The sequence below is a fragment of the Psammomys obesus genome, unplaced genomic scaffold (assembly GCF_907164565.1).
Source record: "Psammomys obesus unplaced genomic scaffold, mPsaObe1.curated_primary_1811, whole genome shotgun sequence".
Classification (NCBI taxonomy): domain Eukaryota; kingdom Metazoa; phylum Chordata; class Mammalia; order Rodentia; family Muridae; genus Psammomys; species Psammomys obesus.
Genome location: NW_026596155.1, coordinates 2,514,210 through 2,537,970, shown reverse-complemented (window position 1 = coordinate 2,537,970; position 23,761 = coordinate 2,514,210). Strand labels below are relative to the sequence as shown.

General features: G+C 45.2%; 1 protein-coding gene across 7 annotated transcripts in view; it reads right to left on the bottom strand.

Moving 5' to 3' along the window:
- Wdfy3 (WD repeat and FYVE domain containing 3) overlaps window positions 1-23,761 on the bottom strand; it is a 215,502-nt gene that overhangs the window by 133,704 nt on the left and 58,037 nt on the right. For all 7 annotated transcript variants that reach the window (XM_055594634.1, XM_055594637.1, XM_055594636.1 and 4 more), the window contains exons 3-5: window positions 19,922-20,132; window positions 8,773-8,896; window positions 1,960-2,069 (exon numbers count right to left, since the gene is read on the bottom strand). In XM_055594634.1, coding sequence (XP_055450609.1) covers window positions 1,960-2,069; window positions 8,773-8,896; window positions 19,922-20,132 — 445 coding nt within the window. The remainder of the gene's footprint in view (window positions 1-1,959; window positions 2,070-8,772; window positions 8,897-19,921; window positions 20,133-23,761) is intronic.

Here is a 23,761-nt window from a genome sequence, read left to right as displayed (position 1 = left end):
GATGAAGGCTGGTCAAATACAGTAATGAGGGGTAGAGGGGAGAGAAACCTCTGAGAACAATGCCTCCAAAGCCTGGCCCACGCCTACACCGGCAGCATCTCCCAAGGCCCCTGCTCTACTAGCTCTTAGCTTACTGCTCTCAACACCCCATCACACCACAAATCTAGCAGGAAGTTAGTATCTTTGTCATTTCTCAAACTTCCCCAAATCCCACCCCTTCACCAAACCCTTGGTCTCAAAACGTCTACTTCCAGCTGCACAGTCTACCACTGTGCCTCCTGGTGCCACCTCTACTTTGTCTAGCTGCTGTCTGCTCAGTCAGGGTCACCAGTCATCTTGGTATCATGCTGGTGCCAGCAGAAAATGGCATTCAAACACAGCACCATCCCAAGGCATAGGAATTTGCTCTTTAAATGCATCATTTTCCAGTCAAATTATCACTAGCTTCCCCCTTCCCATTATGCAAAGCAGTGCGGTGTTCATTTCCATCTTATCACTCACTGGTAGATTAAAGTGTGACTTGGCATCTAAACTGGCATCTTGCATGTGTCATCCTTGTAAGTGGTTAAGGCACCACTCGATTCTTTTCCTGTGTCTGAGACTTGGTTTCATGACATAGCCCAGGCTGGCCTGACGCTTCTCCATCCTCCTGCCTCCGCCTTCCGACAAGGGGCTCTTTTCCTAACTGAAAAGCTGTCTCTCCATTCACGGACAGAATTCATCCACACTCAGTGAGTTTCTGTCGTGCTAGGCGTGACTGTACGACAGTCCATGCACACCGAGAAGGTGATCATAAGCATCTACAAAAAGTCTCCGTAATACCCAGAAGCATGTCAATTAAAACTCAACACATAGGAAGTACTGATGGCAACTGTTTCACTTAAATGTTAACATTTAAATGGCATATAATGACATGGTACATTAAACTAAATGTTGGTACTGTGGTACAGAGGCATTTACAGGCATCAACAGAAGAGGGCATTGAGAATTTTCTAGTCCTCCAGTACAGCCATGACACTGAAATGGTGGTACCAGGACTACCTGCAGGTCACCTAGGGTGACTGACCATCTCCACTGGCCTTGGACTCAGGGGATGTCTGGGATGCAGGGCTTTCTACGCTGAAGAGTAGACAGCCTAAGTCCTGAAACTAAGGACAAGTTGGTCTGGCAGGTTCTCAGTGCAATCAAAATGACAGGCAGAAGTTCCAATGAAAAGGTCCAAGTGCCATGAAAGCTTTGAGACCGTAGTTCTAAAGGTATTCACAGTTTCTGCGGTGACCAGTCACCGCTATCCTAAGTGCCACTGTTAATGATGCTGGGGTTTCTAAGTCCACTGAGTTTATTCAACAGACATCAACATAGATAGGTAATCACACTCTAGATTTCAGAGAACTGAAAAGCCTTCGCATCCCCAAAATGCCAAAGGACAAACACAAAAGACAGAGCTCATGAGTTCACTCAACCTGTGTGAGGTCAGAGATTTAACACTGAGTCAGGAGAAATAAAGAGCAGTCTCCACAACAGGTCAGGTGAAAACACACACCGTTCCTAAGCATAAAATGTCTCTAGTCCTTATTTTCTCTAAAAATCAGAAATGCTCAAATATTCGGTGTCATTTACTCATACATTTTTTCAAGCCAGATTTTCCTAGAGACACAGCTGTGTTGGGTATGCCCACCCCTGGCTAGTTCCCTCTGGCCACTTAGTGGTCCATCTTGTTGCCTACCATGTTTCACAATGGTATGTCTGCGTGTATTACAACATGACAGAAAATGAAAATGCTGCCTGAGCTATGCATATCCTCATGAGAAAAATGGAAACAAGTAGTAGCTTCTCACAGAACTGTGCTAAGAAGCACAGAAGCAGAATCCACGGGACAGAAACAATCACTGCAGCATCAAAATCCCAAGCCGGGTCGCTGAAGGGCCAGGGTGCCAAACACGAACACTGCACGCTCACCTGACCGGAGGATGCCAGCAGGTTGATTGTTGTAAGGAGCATCCAGCCTCTGCTGGCTTCTTCGCTCTGATTGATCTCCAGGAACTGGACGATGGCCCGACTTGCAGCCTCTGTAAAACCAAAGGGAAGCTAGTCAATAGGGGAAATCACTTATAAACTTAAAAATCTGTAAAACACAGCAGGGAAAGGGCCACTTCCTAAGCACACATTTTACAGCGGCATTATTTTGTAATCTACGAAAAAAATGAATGTAATCTGTGGGATGTTGGTCTGATGCGTGTTACTGGCCCTCAAGATCTGGTTATACCTATCCTTGTTTTGTAATCTGCCTAAGGCATACCTGATTGGTTGATTAAACGGCCTATACCTGGACAGGCCGGAATGGGATAGGCATGGCTAAGGTTCCCCCAGCTTTTGGGTTCAAGAGAATCATGGGAACAGACAAGACTGGAAGAGAGGAGGAAGGAGGACTCCACGACGGGTTAGCGTGGAGAAGAAACCACGTGGGGCAAAAGAAAGAACTCCAATAATGGTGTGGAAAGGCCCAGATGAAGAATACAAGCATGTACCACGGGGTTATGTATGGAAGGTAGAGCAGATGAGGAGGATTAAGGTGAATGGCATTGGATGGGGACTGAGAGATGGATGGTGAGGATACTGAGACAGTGTAAGTGAAGTATCTGCCTGGCCCAAGATAAATAAGGTAATTATAAATCTAACAGGTGTCTGTGTCTTGTTATATGTGATAGCGGGTTAAATAATACCACCGTTGATAATCTTAGAGCTAATAAACACTATACAGCCCAACACTCATTTTTTATTTACAACAGTAATTTTTTAATGAATATATTTGTGTACATTATCTAGCTAGCTAGCTAGCTAGCTAACTATGGAATTGAAAAACGATACTTTGGGGAAAAGTCTATGATGGACTAATCAACATTCATGGAGGAGTGACGTGAACTACAGCTTCCTGGGAAGCAGGCACATATCTTAAGGACTGGGAAGGTGGCATGGAGAAAATGGGAACACAACATTCCAACAAAAGATGGCTCAAAGGATGCAGACTGGCACTACAGAGGAAGGCAAGAGACCACGCTCTCACCATCCAGAGTGCATGCTCCCAACACAGGAATGTCAAGAGCACTGATGTAATTAGCACAAGCCTAATGACGGAAGGAAGGCAAGCCGAGGGGTGCACTTGATCTGGGGAGGAGGGAACAGTAAGAAATCCTCTTAAAGACTATTAACCCAGCATCACTGTGTGTGTCATACTGTGAGGCCAGAGAGAATGGTGGTGCTAAGGTAAGAGTAAGCCGTTGCTGGGTCCGTGACCACAGGAAAGTCTGGGGGTGTGGGGCCTACCTGAGAGGCTGGCGTGGGGACAGAGAGAAAGATGCAGGAGCACGTTCGTTCACAGAGCTGCAGAGTTAGGGGAGGAGCTGAAAGCCATTCTAGCTGACTGTGTCTTTACACAACTGAAAATGGGACTGGCAGGATGGCTCAGCAGGGAGAGGTGCTTGTTACCAAATTCAATGACTCGGGCTCAATCAGCAGTGGTAGCGGGGAGAGGAACATTTCCCAGAAAGCCTCCCCTAACGGCTACCTGCATACTGTGGACACACACATACTGTATCACAACAAAGAGTGCTAAGAGACAAATGAAGATGGAGAAGTCCCTCGGCATGAGTAAAGCCTGTCGGAGGGTCCCGGTGGTCCCCGTGAGCCGGAGAGACAGCAGAGTGCACTGAACAGGCCGCAAGGAAGCCGGAAGCAGAGCAGAACTCAAGACACTCCGAGGTGGACCACTGCTGTCAGCGTAACACAGTCACGTGTGTTTGCCTAGATACCTTGGGAAACACTAAACATGTGCTTTCGCTGAGCCTGAGCTGTAGCAGCCACGTTCTCATCACCCATGTCTTAGCTAACTCAGTCTTCACAGATCCCACCAATCAGCTTCTTCTGGTAAAAAGATGAAAATGTGTAATCAAATCCAAGCTGTCTAGCCTATTAGCACTAAAGGAGAGAGAGAGAGAGAGAGAGAGAGAGAGAGAGGAAGGGGAGGGAGAGATAGACAGACAGAGAGTGCACGCTGGGGAGTACAGCTGGTCAGGCACTCGCCGTGCAAGCATGAGGACCCGAGTACGACAAAATCAGAGTGTGTGTGAAGCCTTCTTCTGGAAACGGCTGCTGGACTTGTAAAGTTAGCTAAATCGACTACAATTACCTGCAGGGAACCTGTATAAGAGTTTGCCATTTATGGAAAGGAGAGGGGGGTAGGACATCCCCGCCCTACCCCGCAGACTGTGGGGTAAAGCGTGTCACTTTCTTCCTAGCAAGCACACTGTCAAGCTGCCCCCACCCAAGCAAGCAATCCTACTTAAAGTCAGTGGCTGAGATCAGAACACACATGAAAGCAGGAGGGAGCCGTGGGAAAGGAGGGTTTCAGTGAGAGGAGAAGGGGAAGAGAGAGGGGAATGGGAGATGAGAAAGAGTAAAATTCATTAGGTACAAGTAAAAGACTGTCAAAGAATTAAAAGCGATAAAAAAAGGTGGGTTTGTGATCTCAGCACTTAGGAGGTGGAGACAGGCAGATTCCGAGGCTCGCTGGCCAGCCCAGCTTACGGCAAGCTCCAGGCCAGCAAAAGGCCTTGTCAGAAAAACACAGTCAACAAAAAAAACTGAGCGATATTTGAAGAACAGCCCTCAGTTTGGCCAAGTTGGCCTCTTGTGGTACACATGCACGCACGAGTGTTTGAGTGTGTGTGTGTGTGTGTGTGTGTGTGTGTGTGTGTGTGTGTGCGTGCAAGTGCTGAAGGGCTTACACAGCATGAACATAGATGTTAGAGTACAACTTTGGGGAGCTGGTTCCCTCCTTCCAGCACAGGTTCCGTGGGGTGAACTTACACCATCAGGCTCTTACCAACAAAATCACCTGTTGGCCCTGCTTTATTTTTGAGACAGGTTCTCAGGCAGCCCCGACCAGCCTTGCTCACCCTATCCTTTTGTTTCAACCTCTACTGCCATGCCTGGCAATGATGTATGGGTTGTTTTTGTTTTGTTTTGGTTTGGTTTTTTTTTTTTTTTAAACATTTTGTCTGATGGTGAACACTAAGAGACTTTTCATAATTTAAAGGAGGGACGGGGAGGGCAGCAGGCATTATCCTAGTAAGATGATGACATTTTCTGTGGGTGAGTATGCCAAATAAATAAAATAGTGAGGATAAACCAAGAAGATCGACGTCAGTATAATCCTTCACTGTGTCTCTTGAACACCTCAGGCAGGAGCTAAGATATCAGCAGTGTGGTACAATCGGTGCTGGGCTTCGAACTCATATCTGAACAGAGGAAAAGGTCTGGACAGCGTGTGGCTGGATGCTGGGAGGAAAGTCCCAAACGTCCCTGGTGAAATGAGTCACCAGGGCTGGTGGGAGAGCTCGGTGGTTGATTCCACGCCCCGCTGTTGCAGGACTTGAGTCCCAGGCCCAGCACCCACACCACAGGCCCACAACTAGCTGTGACTCCAGTCCTTCATTTTAGATGCTTTTTCCTGCCTCTATAGGCATCTGTGGTTGCACACATAGCCCAGCCCACATTTAAGCAGCAACAGCAAATGAATTCTATCCTCACGCAGCAAATGTATGCAGAAGAACCATTTCACTTGACCCTACCCATTTCAACACACTGTCACTTCCAATCAATCAAGGGGACCCTCCATTTCTAGTTAACTGAGGAAGCAGCCCATATGAACATATGCTTCATCTGCAGCATCTTCAAGGCTTTTGTCCACGCCGAGGGTACAGCTCAGCGGAAAACCAAATCCCTCACCTCTAGCCATGAACATGGTAACTAGAACTTTTCCAGCGTGCATCAGGAGAAACGCGCACAGATGGCACAGCTTGAATTAGGCTAACTAGGCAAAGAAGGTACACAACCTCAAGACTAGTGTGAATCCCTGCCACACACAGAAAAACTACAAGTGAGCTCCAGAAGACAGTGTTAGGGCAACTGGGAATGCCCAGGACAAACATGACGTCCACTGAAGGCACGTGCAGCTCCAGCTGGGCTTCAGGAGGATGGTTTGAGTCGAGTTAGGCATACCACTGCATTCATTCAGCCCTACATAGCCCTGGCTCTCAAAAGAGAGATCTGCAAAGTTAGCTGGGAAAACAGAAGTACAGTTCACAGCCTCTGTGCTTGCTTCGAATTACCTACCACACACACACACCGTGGGGACGGAATTACCTGCAGGTGTTGTGGCTCTGAGCTCCCTTTAGGACAGCACAGCGCGCTGTTTCTCCGTCTGGGAAGAAAGGCTGGGATCTCTAAGTGGGGATCCACTACAGCTCTCCAACCCTGCCACTGGAGGGCTGTGGCCATCACCACCGGCCTCTCGCTGGCGCGGTGCCATTGGGAACGGCACTACTGGCCTCCCGCACGGGGCAGCGTCACCCACAACGCACTGGCCACATTACAGCACACAAGTCAGGAGGCAATACACAAACAGGTGAAATCTTAGAAAATCCGCATAAGCTAAGTATTATTTGGACTTGCAAAATATGGTAACTACGTACCTAAAATCCCCAAAATAAGATGCCCGCGGGGAAAGGAAATCAAGGGCGCCATGAGACACCTGCACTATTTTCCTGCGTTCCTGTAGCAGTCCTGCAACACCCCATGACACTATTCGCACTTCAAAATTAAAACTTAGAATGTTTGCGTTGACTATTACTGTAATTAAGAGGGAGACATACTGTCTATTAAATCTCTCTGAGATTCGTCATCTCACCAAAAAGATTATCTTGTAGGTATAAAATCCTGAAAGAAGCTAAGAAAAAAAAAAGCTGTAGTATAGCAAGCTATCTTCCCACAGACAGCTCAGGCACTGAAAGGAGAGCAACACTGAGGAAAGCGAAGCCAGTGTGACTGAAAGTTCCCTTCCCGCCACACAAACCTCAGATAACAAATCTTCCCTTTGACAAAATGAACTAGAACAACGGTGTATGCTGAAAGAGGATTCAATCCCATTTTGAGTGCAGAAGGGAACTGGGTAGGACACTTTAAGTGGCCCATTCCTTGGTCGTTTTTCAGGTACAAGTGTAAGCAAAGCCATCTCACTTTTAAATCTATTCACTAAATCCCAGATTGTCGCACCTCACATGAATGGATTTAATCCTCAATTAAAGGCATTCTCATTACTCCAAAGAGTGCCTAATGGGCTCCGGTTCAGGTAGACACCTCAGATCATGCACTTAACTCTGCTTGCTGAAATGCCCTGTGTCCGCACTGCCACACCCATGGTGATACTAACATAGATGGGGCACCTGAGAAGAACCAGGCCGAGGCCAGGTCCTGAGGATGAGCCTCTCACAGTGGGAGGAGCCTACACCTTAGGAAAGGGTCCCATGGGCGGGCTAACTCTGTCTCCTAGTTTGAGTTCATAGTGAAAAGGTAGCTAGCTGCCTGCAAAGGAAAAAACCACCAGCACACAAGAACAGAGCAGCAGCTTACACGCTGAAAGACGCCAATCTTCCTCCTGCCCCTCCTGCTGGCTTCCAAAATGCCAAGTTAGACATCATGTCTTCTAGCACAGTCTGAATAACTCTCCAAGAAATCCTTCTTTGATTAGGAGAAAAATCACCAACAAAATGGCTCAACAAGACAATTTTACTCTGAACTCACCATACCAGGTTCTGGCCACAACTAAGACTTTTTGCTGAAAGGAGGATCAATACAATCCGTTACCAAATGACTCTGCCTCACCCGGGACTCTCCAGCCTAACAACTCCCGTAAATTGTGTAAAGACCCCTGACTCAGGGTTTCTATTACTGGGATAAAGCAACACGACCAAAAGCAGCTTGGAGTGGAAAGAGTTTGTTTCAGCTTACAGTTCTGGGGAAGAGACCATCAATGAGGGAAGTCCAAGGAACTCAAGGCAGGGGACTGAAGCAAACGCCACAGAGGAATGCTCTTTACTAGCCTGCTCAGCCTGCTTTCTTAGGCCATCCAAGACCATGAGTCCAGGGGTGGTAGAGCCTTCAGTGAGATGGGCCCTCCCACATCAAAGGTAATCAAGAAAATGCCCCACAGGTCAAGCTAATGAGGACATTTTCTTAACTGAGGTTCTCTCTTCTCAAATGATCGTAGCTTTTGTCAAGTTGAAAAAACTAACCAGAACAAGTTAAGTTGCTTATGGTGTAACAGGAAGAAAACACACATGCACGTTCATGTATATACACACACACACACACACACACACACACACACACACACACACACACACCCCACATACCATTCCTGCAGCTGAGAAACAAAAGGGTACTTTGGAAGAGTAAAAAATGTTTTGATTAGAGAAGTCAAGAACATTCTATCAAGGAAGCATGACTTAATCTGGGCTGAGAATTAGACACACCAAGAAAAGGGCTGTCCTGGGGAGGAACATGGTAAGGACAGACACACAACCACGGTCACCTCCGCAGGCTGCAGGAGCTCACTTTGATAGCGACACAGAAAAGGAAGCAAGAATGAGGACAAGAACCCAGACTACAGACTGGCCTTGTGCACCGTGCTGTGGCTTAAGGGTGTTCATGGAGGATGGCAGAGTGACAACACAGTGGCAGAGGAGGGGCCGGTGGCCCTGCAGAACAGCCGAAGGCTCAAAGCAGCAGCAGACCTGGTGGGGGTGGGGTAGGGCTCGGGAGGAGGCTGAGACCTGTGTGCAGCGGGCTGCCTCCTACTGAATCTTAACAGTACTTTTAGAGACCTGCTTGCCTTCCACCGAGGTCGGCCTCTGGCTCGCCTCTGTAAATTACCTGTCGATTTGTTTGAAGCTCTCCTCCGAATCTCCGTCACCATTAGTCGGGAGACTTGCGTCGTGAACTGCAGAAGGTCAGAAAATTTTTCTGTCATTGTATTTGGTGGAGCATTTCCAAAAACCTGTAAATGAGAGAAAGCATTTGGTGAGGCACTGTGCCTTTACTTTTTAAATTCTGAGGTTCAGGACATTAGGTGGCTTGAAGATCAAGTTAGGTAAGTACAGTTACAGCATTCGCTCAAGACCTGATTATATCTAAAGCTTAGGTCTTCTGAATGATCACATCTGGCCACAGATTCTTACACATACGAATGTACCAAGTATATGGTTAACTAAGTAAGACTGAAAAGTCTCTAACAAACCGCAGAAAACTGCCATTCTCTGAGGAAACCTAAGCTGGAAAATCAGAAGTCTTGAAAGGTCATGGTTCTTTGATGGAATTCAGACTCTGTGGGAAGAAGCAGAGACTGGCCTACAAAGATGAGATTTCAAAAGTTTCTGAAGTCTAGCCACAATCATCTCTAATATAATGCTGTTGTGAAAACCATAGAGATAAAGGGATGAGTAGAAGGCTCATAAATCAACTTGTTTTCACGAAAATGTAGGCCAAATGAACTTTGAAACAAACAATCCTTACATATAAGCTGATGGGCTCAGCAAAGAGGGAAGGAGTAAAACCAGAATGGACCCTCATGAGAAAAGATGTCATATTTTAACAGCTGTATAGACAGATGTCATGTTTAAAAATGTTCTTTACAGCTGAAAGGAAATTCCATCTTTTAAGCTGTCATTACCCTTCCCATTTCTAATACAGTATTCACATTATTACTATTCAAATGTCACCACTAAGAGATAAAACATAATTCACACAGGTTTACTTTCTTTCCAAGCTAACACAACACTAGGCTCTTGCAGAAACTCTCTGTATGTGAGGTTGGTTGTTCCTATGCAGGCTGTCCCTACGAGCAAATACTTCCTGGAGACTGTCAGAGGAACACCGGGGATAAAGTAAGAATGGTTTACACAATTGCACTCCAGCTGGAAGCTGGGACAGGGAGCCCAGAGCCAGAGCCTGATCGCACGTCACAGTCCTTAAGACACCGTCTTAAAAACAAAAGCAAAGCAACAATCAACCAGCAAACAAAAAGCAGGAGCAGCACAGAGGGGGCGCGGACTCAAGACCCAAGACCCAAGACGAACTCTGTTTTCCTGTATTTTGGTTACAAGGTTTTGCTCATTAGTCAAAAGAGAAAAACCCAGTCAATTATACCCCGCCTAGTCGATCACTAAGACATATTTGTCATACATGTGTGCATGTGGACTTCTCAGCATGTGTCAGACATGTATGCATGTGAACCTCTCAGCATCTGTCATACATGTGTGCATGTGGACTCTCAGCACCTGTCATACCTGTGTGCTACATGCATGTGAACTTCTCCACACGAAAACAAAAGACCTTATCCCCAGAGCCTAGTAAAATATGCAGAAAGCCCACACTATCATTCCAACAGAAGATCTCACACAGATACTGCTTCACAGTAAGTTAAAAATAACGAAACCCTTCTGCAAAGGTTGCTCTGGTCAAGGGACAACCTGTTCCACCAACTGCACAGAGGAGGAATTTTTATGCTTTCAAAGAACAAATGTTTTTTTAAAGAATCCCTCAATTCTTTCATGCTACAGGTTTGTTTGGTTTCGTTTTTTACTTTGGTTGGTTGGATTCCGGTTTCAGAGACAGGGTCTGTCTGTGTAGCCCTGGCTATCCAGGACTTGCTTTGTAGACCAGGTCACCTCAAAACCCTAGATCTGTGCTGGGATCACAGGCGTGAGCCACCACAGCCTGGCTTTTTTTTTTTTTTTCCATGCTACAGGTTTTAAAACTTAAAAACATTAATTTATTTGCACCTGTGAGTGTTGTGCCCGCACTTATGGGAAGGCTCTTGTGCACATGCCCATGCTTGCCTGCAGCCCGTGGAGGCCAAAAGACTGCATGGATGCCCTGGAGCTGGAGTTGTGGTCTGCTGTGAGACACCAGGTGAGGCTGGGAACTGAACCTGGGACCACTGCAAGAGAAGCCAGTGCCCCTAACCACTGTACCTCTCTCCAGTCCCCCTGCTAGGGTGCTTTGATAAAGGAATGCTTTCAGTTTCAAATCTATCACCTGGTAAGTAAGACCCATAAAAACTCTGTGTGTGTGTGTGTGTGTGTGTGTGTGTGTGTGTGTGTGTATGCGCACGTGTGCACAGGTGAAACTAGGGGCCTGAACTCAGGCCTTTAAGCATGCCTTGCCAGCAAGACCAATATTCCTCAACAAATCACAGAAAAAAGATAAACATTCAGATACCTATTAATGATGCACACTTGAATTTTTACCACTTATAGGAGTTGAACAGAGTTCATAAAAACAGTTATTTCTTCAATAGTATAAAAATGCAGTGATTCACCTGGGGACAGTGGCACACGCCTGTAGTCCCAGCACAGAAGGCAGAGGCAGGCAGATCTCTCTGAGTTCAAGGTCAGCTTAGTCTACACAGTGAGTCCAGGACAGCCAGGACTATACAGAGAAACCCCATCTTGGAAAAAAACCAAAATAAAAACCAAACAAAATCCCAATAAATAAATAAATAAAGAAAGATTGTAGTGATTAGAGCAAGCTTGAGTTTTATTCCTTTCTTTTCACCAAGAAATCTTTCCAAAAGATAAAAGGAATCTGTTCTAGCTGCTAACCTGAAATGAACAAGCATGGCTTCTTCCAAATAAATGATGCTGTAAGCCTATTGCAACAGAACCTCCAATCCTGAACTCATTCACACACTTCCTGACTTCCCTCTACATGCCAAGCAGCAGTCTAAGAGTTGTGGACTCACAGGTCAATGAAGACTATATGCCAGTGTTCACCAAGTTCACATCTTAATTCAGATGACAAATGTTAAGCAAATTAACTTAAAAATTATAATGGCCCAGTTCACTCCCTTGGTAACACACACACTCACACAGACACACATGCACATACATACACATACATGCACACAGACACACATACGCACACACACAAGAATAGCATACAGACTATAATTTCACAATTTATCATTTATGCCTATAACCCTATGGCCTGGGAGGCTCAGAACTGCAGAGAGATTCTGCTTCAAAAACCAAAATAGTAACTATTAAAGTCAGGGGTTCGGCTCAGTAGTGGGACACTTAGGATGTGTCAGAGTCCCTGGGTTCTGCCCCCAGTACTAAAAAGAAATAAAAATACAAACACTGAGATTAAAGGCTGGAGAGATGGCTCAAGCAATTAAAACCACTTGCTGTGCTGGCCAAGGTCCCAACTTCAGTCCCCACATTAGGAGGCTGACCATCGCCTAAATATAATTCAGCACCAGGGGATCTGATTCCGTCTTCTGTCCATGCATATACACACATAACTAAAAACAGCCAGGTATTAAAAGGAGTACACATCTTTAATCCCAACGCTTGGGATGCAGAGGCAGGAGGATTTCTGTGTGTTCAAGGTAAATTGTGCACACCCTCCAGAGGACAAATGAGGTCACAGTGCTAGAGCATGAAGAGTCCTGGCAGCTCAGACTACGGTAAAATGAAGAGCCCCTCAGGCAAAACCTTAGTCTAGGGAAGCTGAACACGTAAGGGAACACAGAAGAAGCAGGTTCTTATAACTGACTGCAGTAACTCCATCTATACGTACTAGACATGCTTCACTACCTTTGACAATGCTCCACCATGTAAACCTCTGTTCCAGAGAGCTTGCAGCCGTGGGGCACAAGTCTTAGCTTCTCTCTCCTTGCAGAATTGGGGCCCCCACTCTCTCTCTCCCTCTCCTCCTCTGTCTCTCCCTCTCCTCCCTTCTCCCTCTTCTCCTTCACTGTCCCACTCCTCCTTCTCTGTCCTTCTCTTCCTTCTTCTCCCTCTCCTCCTTTCTCTTTCTCCCTCTCCTCCCTTTTCTTTCTCTGAGACTTTTGCTTTCCCACCCACCAAGGGAGACAGTCAAGGAGACCCTCAGTGCATTCAACTCAGAAAAGGGTGGTTGTATGATAAATTTCTGACATTTGTGGCCCAGACAGGGGGTTGAGGGATGGATGACAGCTCCCTCAACAAAAAGTGCCTTGTAACACATTCAGTAATAGAATACTGAGAAATAACATGGATGTACAGGGTTTCTAAGCACTGTTCCTGGTCGAATGCTTAACACCTTGTTAGTGTCTCATTAAACTCTCCAGAGCAGGTGCTGTTAGCATCCTCCTTTGACAGTTAAGGAAATGAAGGGTCAGGGATGCTAATCTATGTCACTATGTAGACGGGGGACAAGATTACAAATGAGGCCAGTCTGAACCTAAGAAGCACTCAGCATAATTTTCTCAATTAAACTGCCCTATTCTGGGAGCCATGCACACCGAAGAAGGGAATAACAGAACTTGACTTGTTAAAAAGGTTAGTTTTTAATTTTAGCACTGTCATGCGTCAAACCCAGGGCCTCACCCCTTAAAACGGCAATTTTTAATATCTACCTAAATGGTGAAAACTTTCCTAGCACGTCAATGAAGATACTGTTGGCATAGTCAAAGAAATTAATGGTGCTACTAATATGCATAAATTCGAAGCCCAATCTATATTTTTTATTTAACTGTATACTAAATAAGAATTAGGTATAACTAATAAAAAAGTTGTAATGTTTACAAAATCTTCAACACAGTCTATTTTTTTCCTTAAGTATGTGCAATACATAAAATTAATTTACAACACTGATTACCATTATTCCTTAAATAAAGTGTTATGGCTATAAAAGATGCAGTAAAACAGATCATTTGTTTGAATTTGGGATCTTTTTTCTTACCTGGTTCTAAACATGTATGTCCCTGTCTAAAGCCAGCAACTTTAAGGGACAACACATGCTGGAGAGGTTGTGGAGAAAGGGGAACCCTTCTCCACTGCTGGTGGGAATGTAAACTGGTACAACCACTCTGGAAATCAATCTGGCGCTTTCTCAGACAACTAGGAATAGCGCTTCCTCAAGATCCAGCCATACCACTCCTAGGCATATACCCAAAAGAGGCGCAAGTACACAACAAGGACATTTGCTCAACCATGTTTGTAGCAGCTTTATTTGTAATAGCCAGAAGCTGGAAACAACCCAGATGCCCCTCAACTGAAGAATGGATGCAGAAACTGTGGTACATCTATACAATGGAGTATTACTCAGCAATGAAAAATAAGGAAATCATGAAATTTGCAGGTAAATGGTGGGACCTGGAAAGGATCATCCTGAGTGAGTTGACCCAGAAGCAAAAAGACACTCACGGTATATACTCACTCATATAAACATACAATATAGAATAAACCCACTAAAAGCTGTACATCTAAACAAACTAAGCAAAAGAGAGGACCCTAACTAAAATGTTCAATCCCCATCCTGAAAGGCAAAGAGGATGGACATCAGAAGAAAAAGAAAATAGGAAACAACCTCGGAACCTGCTACAGAGGGCCTCTGAAAGCCAGAAGAAAACAGGAAACAACCTTGAAACCTGCCACAGAGGGCCTCTGAAAGCTTCTGCAGTATAGACTGTCAAAGCAGATGCTGAGCCTGATGGCCAACTGATGGGCAGAGTGAATGGAATTTTATGTAAGAAGTGGGAAATAGTAAGAGCTGGAGGGAACGGAAACTCCACAAGCAGAGCAACAGAACAAGATAATTTGAACACAGGGAACTTCCCAAAGACTCATACTCCAACCAAGGACTATTCGTGGAGATGACCTAGAACCCCTGCACAGATGTAGCCCATGGCAGTTCAGTGTCCAAGTGGGTTACATAGTAATGGGAAGAGGGACTGCCTCTGATATAATCTGATTGGCCTGCTCGTTGATCACTTCCCCCTGAGGGGGGAGCAGGCTTACCAGGCCACAGTAGAGGACAATGCAGCCACTTTTGATGAGAACTGATAGACTAAGATCAGAAAGAAGGAGAGGAGGACCTCCCCTATCAGTGGACTTGGGGAGTGGCATGCATGCAGAAAGGGGAGGGAGGGTGGGATCGGCAGGGGAGGAGGGTGGGGCTTATGGGGGGATACAAAATGAATAAAGTGTAATTAATAAAAAAAAATAAAAGATTTAAAAAAAAAATGCCAGCAACTTTAAAGGCAAATGCCACTTGTAAAGTATTTGAACATTCTTCAACTTGGATACTTCTTGAATACAAATAAATTTAGAAATAATTGCAAAAGAAGAGGAATTTCTTGATCAAGTTTATAAATATTAATTTCAAAATAAGAATATGATATACTGCAATGATTTATAATGGCATTTTATACATTTTCAGACAATAAAAACCTATGCATTCAGAAAAGTTTAATTTTAAGTATTCCCTCTGTGAGATTTTTGTTCTTGGACATAAAGATTGTTATGTAGACAGCTGAGTAAGTATTACCCTCTTTCTCAGACTTCCCATTATCTTGTGGCCAGAGAGTGGGGATGACAGTAGCTGCCCTACAAGACTGTGATGAAGCCACGGCAGGCGTTTCATGAACTCTGCATGAAGGTTGGCCCAGAAAAAAAGGACGAGGCACACGTCACTATCAGCCCTTGTCTCCAGAAATCACACACCAAAGTAACATATACAGGCAAACTTTAGAAGCTACCTGCACAGAGAAGCCTGTGTCCAAACATATGATGGTTTACAGCATGAAGCACAAATTAAGCAACGTCACAAAAATCAACTCATTTTTAGCAAACATTGTATGAACTGGTTGGCCATCATGCCACACTAAGGCATCCATTCAAATACTTCCTGTTAGCAGATAATGTTCACTCACAAATGGCCAAACATTACCAAACAAATAATTACAGCATTGTAGAGTTAATGCAAACGATAACTTGTGCTTGCTCATGTTCATACAATGAGTGCAATTTGTGTATGTTTTCATTGATCATAATGGCACAGAAATTACATACAATCTTTATGTTACCTGGAAATGTCGTAGGAAGGCAAGTTTACCTCTGTGGAACAGCACTTGCCTAAGGATGCAAGGGGCCCACAACACACATGAAGAAACAACCCCAGCAAACAACATCAGCTCACGGACCCAGGGGCAGGACCCACACTGGGTCTCAGTCCTACAATACACGTACTCGGGGAGGGTGGGTGCTGAACCAAGGGTGGGGGTGTGGCTCAGTAGGGCCTACACTGGATCTGGGTCCTACCAACACGCATGCGCGCACTCATGGAAGAGAGAATACTAAACTTCCGGTGGTCAAACACATACAGAGGTTTGAGGAACTACATATGCCAGTATCTCTAATCAGCTAATTAAAAACTTTCAACATGAAAAAGTTCAAGACAATACTGACAATACTTCTTATGCAACACAGAGTGTAAGAGAAGTAAACCCAGCAGTGTCTTTCTTACATCCATGTTGAAAACCAGCAAGAAGAAAAAAAGAAAAAGAAAAAGAAAACCAGCAAGCAAGCAAGCACACACACACACACAAAGCACATACTTCTAAAGCCTCATGGACTAAGTCAGTGACTTACAAAAGCCTAATTGTTCAAATATGTAGGTGGGGGAATCACTGTTGGGGGAAGGAGACAGGATGGCAGAGCTCACATGGAGAGCTGAGAAGCAAGCCGGGCAGGTTGCTTAGGGACAGAGCACTTGTCCGGGACACAGGAGGCTGAGTTCCAACCCAAAGAACTGCAACAGAAAAGCTGAAAGCAGGTCTTGTAACTGTTTTAAAATTATCATTCCTTTGAAATGCTCATAGTCTGAGAGAAAGAAATTCTCTTAAACTAATCAGTAGCCAACAGCAGATCATGAATTTTATAAAAAGGCAAATCTGAGGTTGAAAAACAAGAACATTCTACGACTTTTCTGAACAGGGCTTGAAACGGTGGCCTGCTCATAGCCAACCTCCACTCTTGTTCTAAAATGGTCATTTTAAACCTTTTCCCACCCCTCCTGTGCTCTTTTTCTAACATCTCCTCCCCCCTCAACACTCTTGGCAGATCGATAAAAAAAGCATATTCTCTGAACGTGTTGGTATTTCCATTCTCTCTGCCTTCTATTGAACATAACCCAACAGTTGACGTGTGTGCTAATCGTCCGACTCTCCTTCCCCTAGAGCAAGCCCTCAATCCCAAAACTCGAGGCTCCTGCCTATCTCCCACAAATTCTGGACAAGACCCAGTACAGATTCATCATGCCCAACGTCCCCTATGCTCCCAACCTAATCAACTGCTGCTGCTTCTCCTTCTCCACACTGGGATTTAAAAAAAAAAAAAAAATCACTTTCCTTCAATTCCCTGTCCAATCTCCTTACCCTAGATCAGTTAGGGCATTTTCTGCCAATGACAAACAGGAATCTGAGGCCACTGCGCAAGCTCGTAGCCACACCATCAAAACCTTTCCCACCCGAGCTCAGTGACTCTCTGTCCAATGCTTAGCCATCTACCTGTAACGTGACATCACGCTTTCTCCTCTGATCTATCTTTACTGTCCTTGAAATTTTTACAACGTTCTCCCATCCTGGGTCTCTTCTCATCATCAAAACAAAAACAAAAACAAAGCAGAAAACAGAGCAAAATGTTATAAACATACAAACACCCTAAATCTCCTTATGTGCTAATGGTTTTTACCAACGTGATACAGTCCTCTATAAAGAGGAAACCTTAAATGGGGATGGTCTCCATCAGCGTGGTCTTTGGCCAAGCCTGTGGGGGCATTTTATTAATTAATGACTGGCATGGGAGGCCCTGCCCACTGTGGGTCCTGGAAAGCTGGTGAGCAAGCCAGTGACCAGCACCCCTTGAGGGTCCTTCTGCTCCTGTGTTTCTCCATTGACTTCCCTCCATGACCGTCTGGGATCTAGACCTGTAACCCACACAAACCCTTCCCTTTTGCAAGGGAAGCCCTTGTCTGGCTGCCAGCAGCCTTGCTGTCTGTCTAGACCTCCCAACTTCTGACACAAAGTACCCAACCTCAAGTATTTTGCTACAGTAACACCAGACTAAGGCAACTTCTTTCAATACATTTTGTTCTAATATTTCAAATTTACCAAAGCCTAGTATATTCTTTTCACCTATTCACTCCTCAACTCACTGCCTTCTAGTTCCACTAGGGGCTGTCTGGTTAGGATGGCCTCTGGGCACACCTGTGAGGGCTGTGTGGGTAAGTCAGCCTCTGGGCACACATGTAAGGACTCTCTGGCTAGGTTGGAGTGTGTGAGCCTGAGTTATCTAGGTTATATTGGCTGAGGTAGGAAAAGGCACCATAGCTGCTCAGCACATGGGAAAGCGAGCTGAGCATTGAGGATTTGTCTCTCTCTACTTCCTGACTATGGCTGCAATGTGACAGGCTTCCTCAAGCTCCTGCCACTGTAACTTCCTCACCATAGCCTGTGACCTCAAACTGTGAGCCAAAAGGAGCCTAAAGTTTTCCTTAAGTTATACTGACTGCGAATGTTAACAAAGTAATGAGAAAAGTAACTGCAACAGGTAGATAGTCTTGTTTTTATGTTTCATCCACAAAGTGAAGGTGGCTGCCTCTCTCCAGGGCAACAGACAACAGAAATTCTGACAGCAGTACAGATCTAGAAGTCAGTGATACAAAAAAACAAACAAACAAAAAATGGAGATTAGGTTAAAGTCTATGCATTGAAAAGGAACTTTCACCCTCACTCCACAAAGTGGCTTTAAGAAAACACTAGCCATCAAGCTTATAAAGACTCCTGCTTCCCGAGGTAACAGCACCTTTGATAAATAAACCCTGTGGACACTATGACCAGGAGAGATCTCAACGACGTAAGCAATGAAATCTTACCACAAGCTCCCCCTTCTCTAAGTGTACTTTCCAGAGCATTTTCCATATCTCATCCTTTAATATCAGCACAGACATTTAGGAGAAAAGAATAGCCTTGGCAATTTCCACAAGATATGCCAACAGAGAGAAGAATGTAGAGATGAAGTGAGATTAGTGAATCAGAAACTAGGGAGGGAGGGAGGAAGAAGACAGGAGACAGAGAGTGGAAAGGAAAAGACAGATCAAGAAGGGATAGAGTTAGGGGAGGATGGAGGGAGACATGGGAGATGTTAGAAGGATGCAGCAGAGAGAGAAAGAGAGAAGAAAAAGGAGGAGGAGGCCAGAAACAGTTTGAGAGAAAAGAGAGAGAAAGGAGTGGTAAAGGAGGTGGAGAGAGAAGAGGGTTAGGTAGGGAGGAAAGTCAGAAACTTTTTTAAAAGGAAGACGTGACAGGGTCAGGGAACAGGTCTGAAATACTGAAGCAGCAAATGTGCCACACCTTAAGATTCACCTTTGCACTATGCCAGTAGACACTGATTAGACTCAGTGCATGGAGAAGGGAGAGTGGAGTGTTGAGGCAGGGGGATTGCATCTGTTGTGGCTGGGAGGGGAGGAAGCAAATTCTCACATTTTCAGAAAAAAGTCAATTAGAAAAGAGTTATCAGGAAGAAGCAGCATTAGCGGACAGCGGCAGGATTCAAGCCCTTCTGCTCCTAAACTTCTCAAAGCTACACATGCAGACCTTTGACCAATACCACAGTCATTTTAAAAAGCCACAACAACACTCACAGAGTAACAGAAATACATGCAAGCGTCTCAGCTCCTCAATTCTCTGTGTCAGTCACTATCCTCTTATGGGAAATGCCAGAAAACCAGCTGAGCAAAGCCAATGGCAATGATGCTTTCCTTTGAGATGGTCTCACTGTGTAGCTCCAGGTAGCCTGGAATTCCATAGACCAGGCTAGCCTGGCTCTGCCTCCTGAGTGCCCGGTTAAAGGCTACACTACCATGCCATATGACGACATGAAAGCTTACAAAGGGCTTGACAATTGCACAGTAGAATAACACAATGACTGACAATCTTCCCTCGTCTAAAACCCATCCACTTTTTGTCTCTGTGTCAGGCAACCTCTCACTATTGAGACATGGAAGGAAATGAAAGTTTTGGCGTCGTGGGTCTCCCTCTTTAATCCAGGCTGGCTTTGAACCTGCAATCTTCTCAGTCTCCTGGGTGCTGTGACTACAAGACCCATGCTCTCGTCCACCTATGACGTCACCAGCACCCCTGAGATGTCAGTGGCCCCAGCAGCCCTGGGAGGACTGGGCGTGGCTCTGGACTCACCCTGTTAAACACTGGCAGCATCATGTAGAGCTTTTCCTCCTGCTCTTTCTGGGTCATGTGCCTCGGAGGATGGCACAGTTCGGTGAAGAGCCGGCGGAGGTGCATGAGGCCCAAGGCATTGTCCTGCGGGCTGCACTCCTCCTGCCGAGGCCGTCCCATGATCCTCTTCACCATGTTCATCTTGGCTGGTGGGTGGAACACACTTCTGTTCCTGTAGGAGAATGTCAAGACATGAACAGTCAGCATGTCCGTCGCCATGCCTCCGTCAACAAGCATGTGAGAACTTTAAACAGCCCTGTGACAGTCTGCTTCTTTAAATGCAGAGATGCAGCTGCTAAACCCCCGAGAGCAACTCCGTAAGCCATGCAACCTCAACTTCATACTGTTCCCACAGTTTATATACAAGTTAACGGGGAAGTTTTCCATTCATTTCATATCAAGTTCAAATCATAAACAGATCATGAACCTTACCGCTACTATATGGCTTAACAGTTAAGCATATGTAAAAGGGATAAAGCCAGAGAGTGAACCCTAACCTTGAAACACCTAAAATCAAAACACACAAGTTTTCTAGTTTTATTTTAAAATGTTTTGGTGGGAAGAATTTTAAGCATGTGGTGAACAAATTTGTTAGTCTAAAAATACCTAAGTTAAATGGAATGCTATCCCTTACATGTTATAAATATAAAAAGCTTTATCACAGAGCTAAGGACCTTCTTCCTCCCCTCTCTTTTCAGGGTTTCTCTGTGCAGCCTTGGCTGTCCTGGACTCGCTTTGTAGACCAGCCTGGCCTTGAACTCACAGAGATCCATCTCCCCCACCTAACAGAATGCTGGCATTAAAGGTGTATACCATCATGCCTAGCTTAAGGACCACTTTCCTAAATGGGATTGGAAACCTTTTTTTTTTTTTTTTTTAAGTCTTGTTAATTCATTACACTGATTTTTTTTTTTTTTTTTTTTTTTAAGAAACAGCAAAGAAGCCAACAGAGCACATGATAAGGATGGCCGCCCTCCAATGTGGCACACTTCATGTAAGGATGTAGAAGTGCGTGCTGTGCAGGTATGTAAGACACATCCCTTGCTGGACCCACAGTCAGGAAACTGACCACTGAGTTCCAGACCCTGTGAAATCAGCCCACTTTTGGAAGGCATCAACAGACACTCAGTCACTTGCCAACCGTGCCGGGAATTAGCTAATCTCAGACACAAAACCAGGAAACCTAACACAGGAGCCAGGAAGGCTCAGGGAACGTTGTGGATAAGGACAATCTGGGGGAAGGCAGTTTGTTTTCAGTCTGTTAGGGAGTAGCCATGCCCTGCTCTTAGTTTTGCTGTGGTTCCAGGAACTAGTACGCTACCGTTCAAGAAACAGGAAAGGCTACGTCTAAGCAGGGACTTTGCCTACTTACTGGCTTCTTAAAACTTTGAGAACAAAGATCTGAAGCGTGTTGCTGTCAAGAGTTCTGCGTGTCTGGCCGCAGGCTTGCAGTATGGCAGGAAGGCATGCCGCAGCGCCTTCCAGATGAGGGGTCCAGAGCTCCTCTGGCTATGCTGGGTGTGTGTGGAGTTGCTACTGTGCAAAGCACAATCAATCTATCTCCAAGGGCCCTGCTGCAGCAGAGAGTGCTGGCACATGCAGGCAATGGGATGAAAACATTTAAGGACCGAGGAACAAACAAAAGTGAACTCACTTGAAGGCTGCCCAACAAACTCATTTTTGGAAAATATAACTCAAGTCTGCCGAATGTTAATACAAAGATTTCAGCAAATGCATTCGAGAAAATGTGCTACTGCTCTACAGTCCTGAAAGCCGCTACGTCAACAATAAAATTGGAAGGGTTCACTACGCTTGCACACTGGCAGCTCACAACTGCCCAGAACTCCCGTTCCAGGGTACCTGATGCCCCCTTTTCTCGCCTCTGTTGGCATCTACACATGTGGTGCACAGAAAAATCACTCACACGCATCTTATAAAACAAACCCACAGGAAGGGCCCGGCACATCTGTGCGCTGGGCAAGTATTGCTTACACAACCCAGGGGTACCACTAGAGCCACACCACGGGAAGGTGACGTCCAGAACTTTGCACCCGTCATCAACAGCTCCTCCATTTCTCCCCCAAACTTGCTGTCTGACAACCACCATCCTACTTTCTGACTGTGCTGGTCTGTCATAGAACTGACAGCACATAATAGCTGTACTCGCAAAGCCGCCTGGATTCACACTTCACATAATGAACTGAAGGTTCAGCCATACCGTTTGCAAGCAAAAGGGTTTCTGCAGTCTCTCTAGTCATGCTATTGAATCCATTTATATATTGTCTTAGTTACTGTCCCATTGCTCTGAAGGGGCATGAGGACCAAGGCAAAATTATGAAAGCAAGCATTTAATTGGGGCTTGCTTATAGTTTAATGTAAGCAAGGGTTAGTCCATGATTATCAATGATAGGGAGTGCAGCAGGCAGGCATGGCACTGGACCAGTAGCTGAAAGCTTAAATAGATACACGGATGGATGGATGGATGGATGGATGGATGGATGGATGGATGAATGGATGGATGACATAAATAGACAGAGAAATGACAGATGGATGGATGGGTAGATAGATGATAGATCGATGGATGGTTGGATAGGTAGGTAGGTAGGAAGGTAGACAGACAGACAGGTAACTAGGTAGATAGACAGAAAGAGGGAGACAGAGATAGACTGACTGACTAAATCTGGTATGGGCTTTTGAAACCTCAAAGCCCATTCCCAATAATACCTCCCCCAACAAGGCTACACTTTTTTAGACTTCCTAAAAGTCCACCAACTGAGAATCAAACATTCATATATATGAGCCTGTGGGGGCCATTCTCATTCAAACCACCACATCAAGAGGCCTGTGGGTTGTTTCTGTATCTCGGCTATCGTGAATAGCCCTAAGGCAAGCACAGGGCTGGAGGTCTCAGACATCAATTCCTTTGCAATATCTAGAAGCAGGACTGCTGGATCGCTGCACAGTACTGATTTTAGCATTTTAAGAAGCCTCTGCACTGTTTCCGTAACAGCTCTATTGGTTTACATCCCTAAGAGCAGCGCGTGCAGGCTGTTTTTCTTCCACCTGGCCAGTGTTTGCTATCGTCTGTCTCTCAAGCCAACGGCCACCCGGGCACAGGTGCAGCTCAGGATGTGGGCCTGCAACTCCCTGATGTCCACGTGATGCTGAACATATTTCCATATAAAGCCCACCCAGTGGAATACATTCACTTGAGAAATACTTGTCCAGGTCACTGGCTCGGTTTCTACTTGGGTTATCTGGGAATTTACTAATAAATTGTTTGAGTCTCTTGGATATTTGGGATCTTAACCTCTTAACGCTCACTGCTGGCATTTCCTCCTGCAGGCAGGCTGTCTCCTCACACCTGTCTCCTTTCTCCTGACTATTCCCTCTACTGCTATCTCTCCCAACTGCTTTTGGTGACTATACTTTCAGTGTAGCCAATAGCAAGCAGCCTTCACTTGCTTTTCCCTAGAAGCTTTTGGTTTCTAGTTTACAGTATTTTGGTTTGGTTTTTACATATCCTGTAAAGTAAGAGTGTAATGTCAGTTTTCTGCATTTGGGTCCCCAGTTTCCCCAAAACCCTTTATTACAGGGGACTGTCTTTACCCATTGTGTCCTTGCTACACCTGAGATAGAACGTGACTTTGCTCCTAATCCATGAGCTTATTTCTTGCTATCTATTTTGTCATTCTGTTCCACTGCTGTAAATGTTAAAGTTACTGCCCGTTTGTGATATGTTTTGGAACCAGGAAATAGAAAGGCTTTGTTCCTATTTTCTTCTTCAAGACTGCTGTAAGC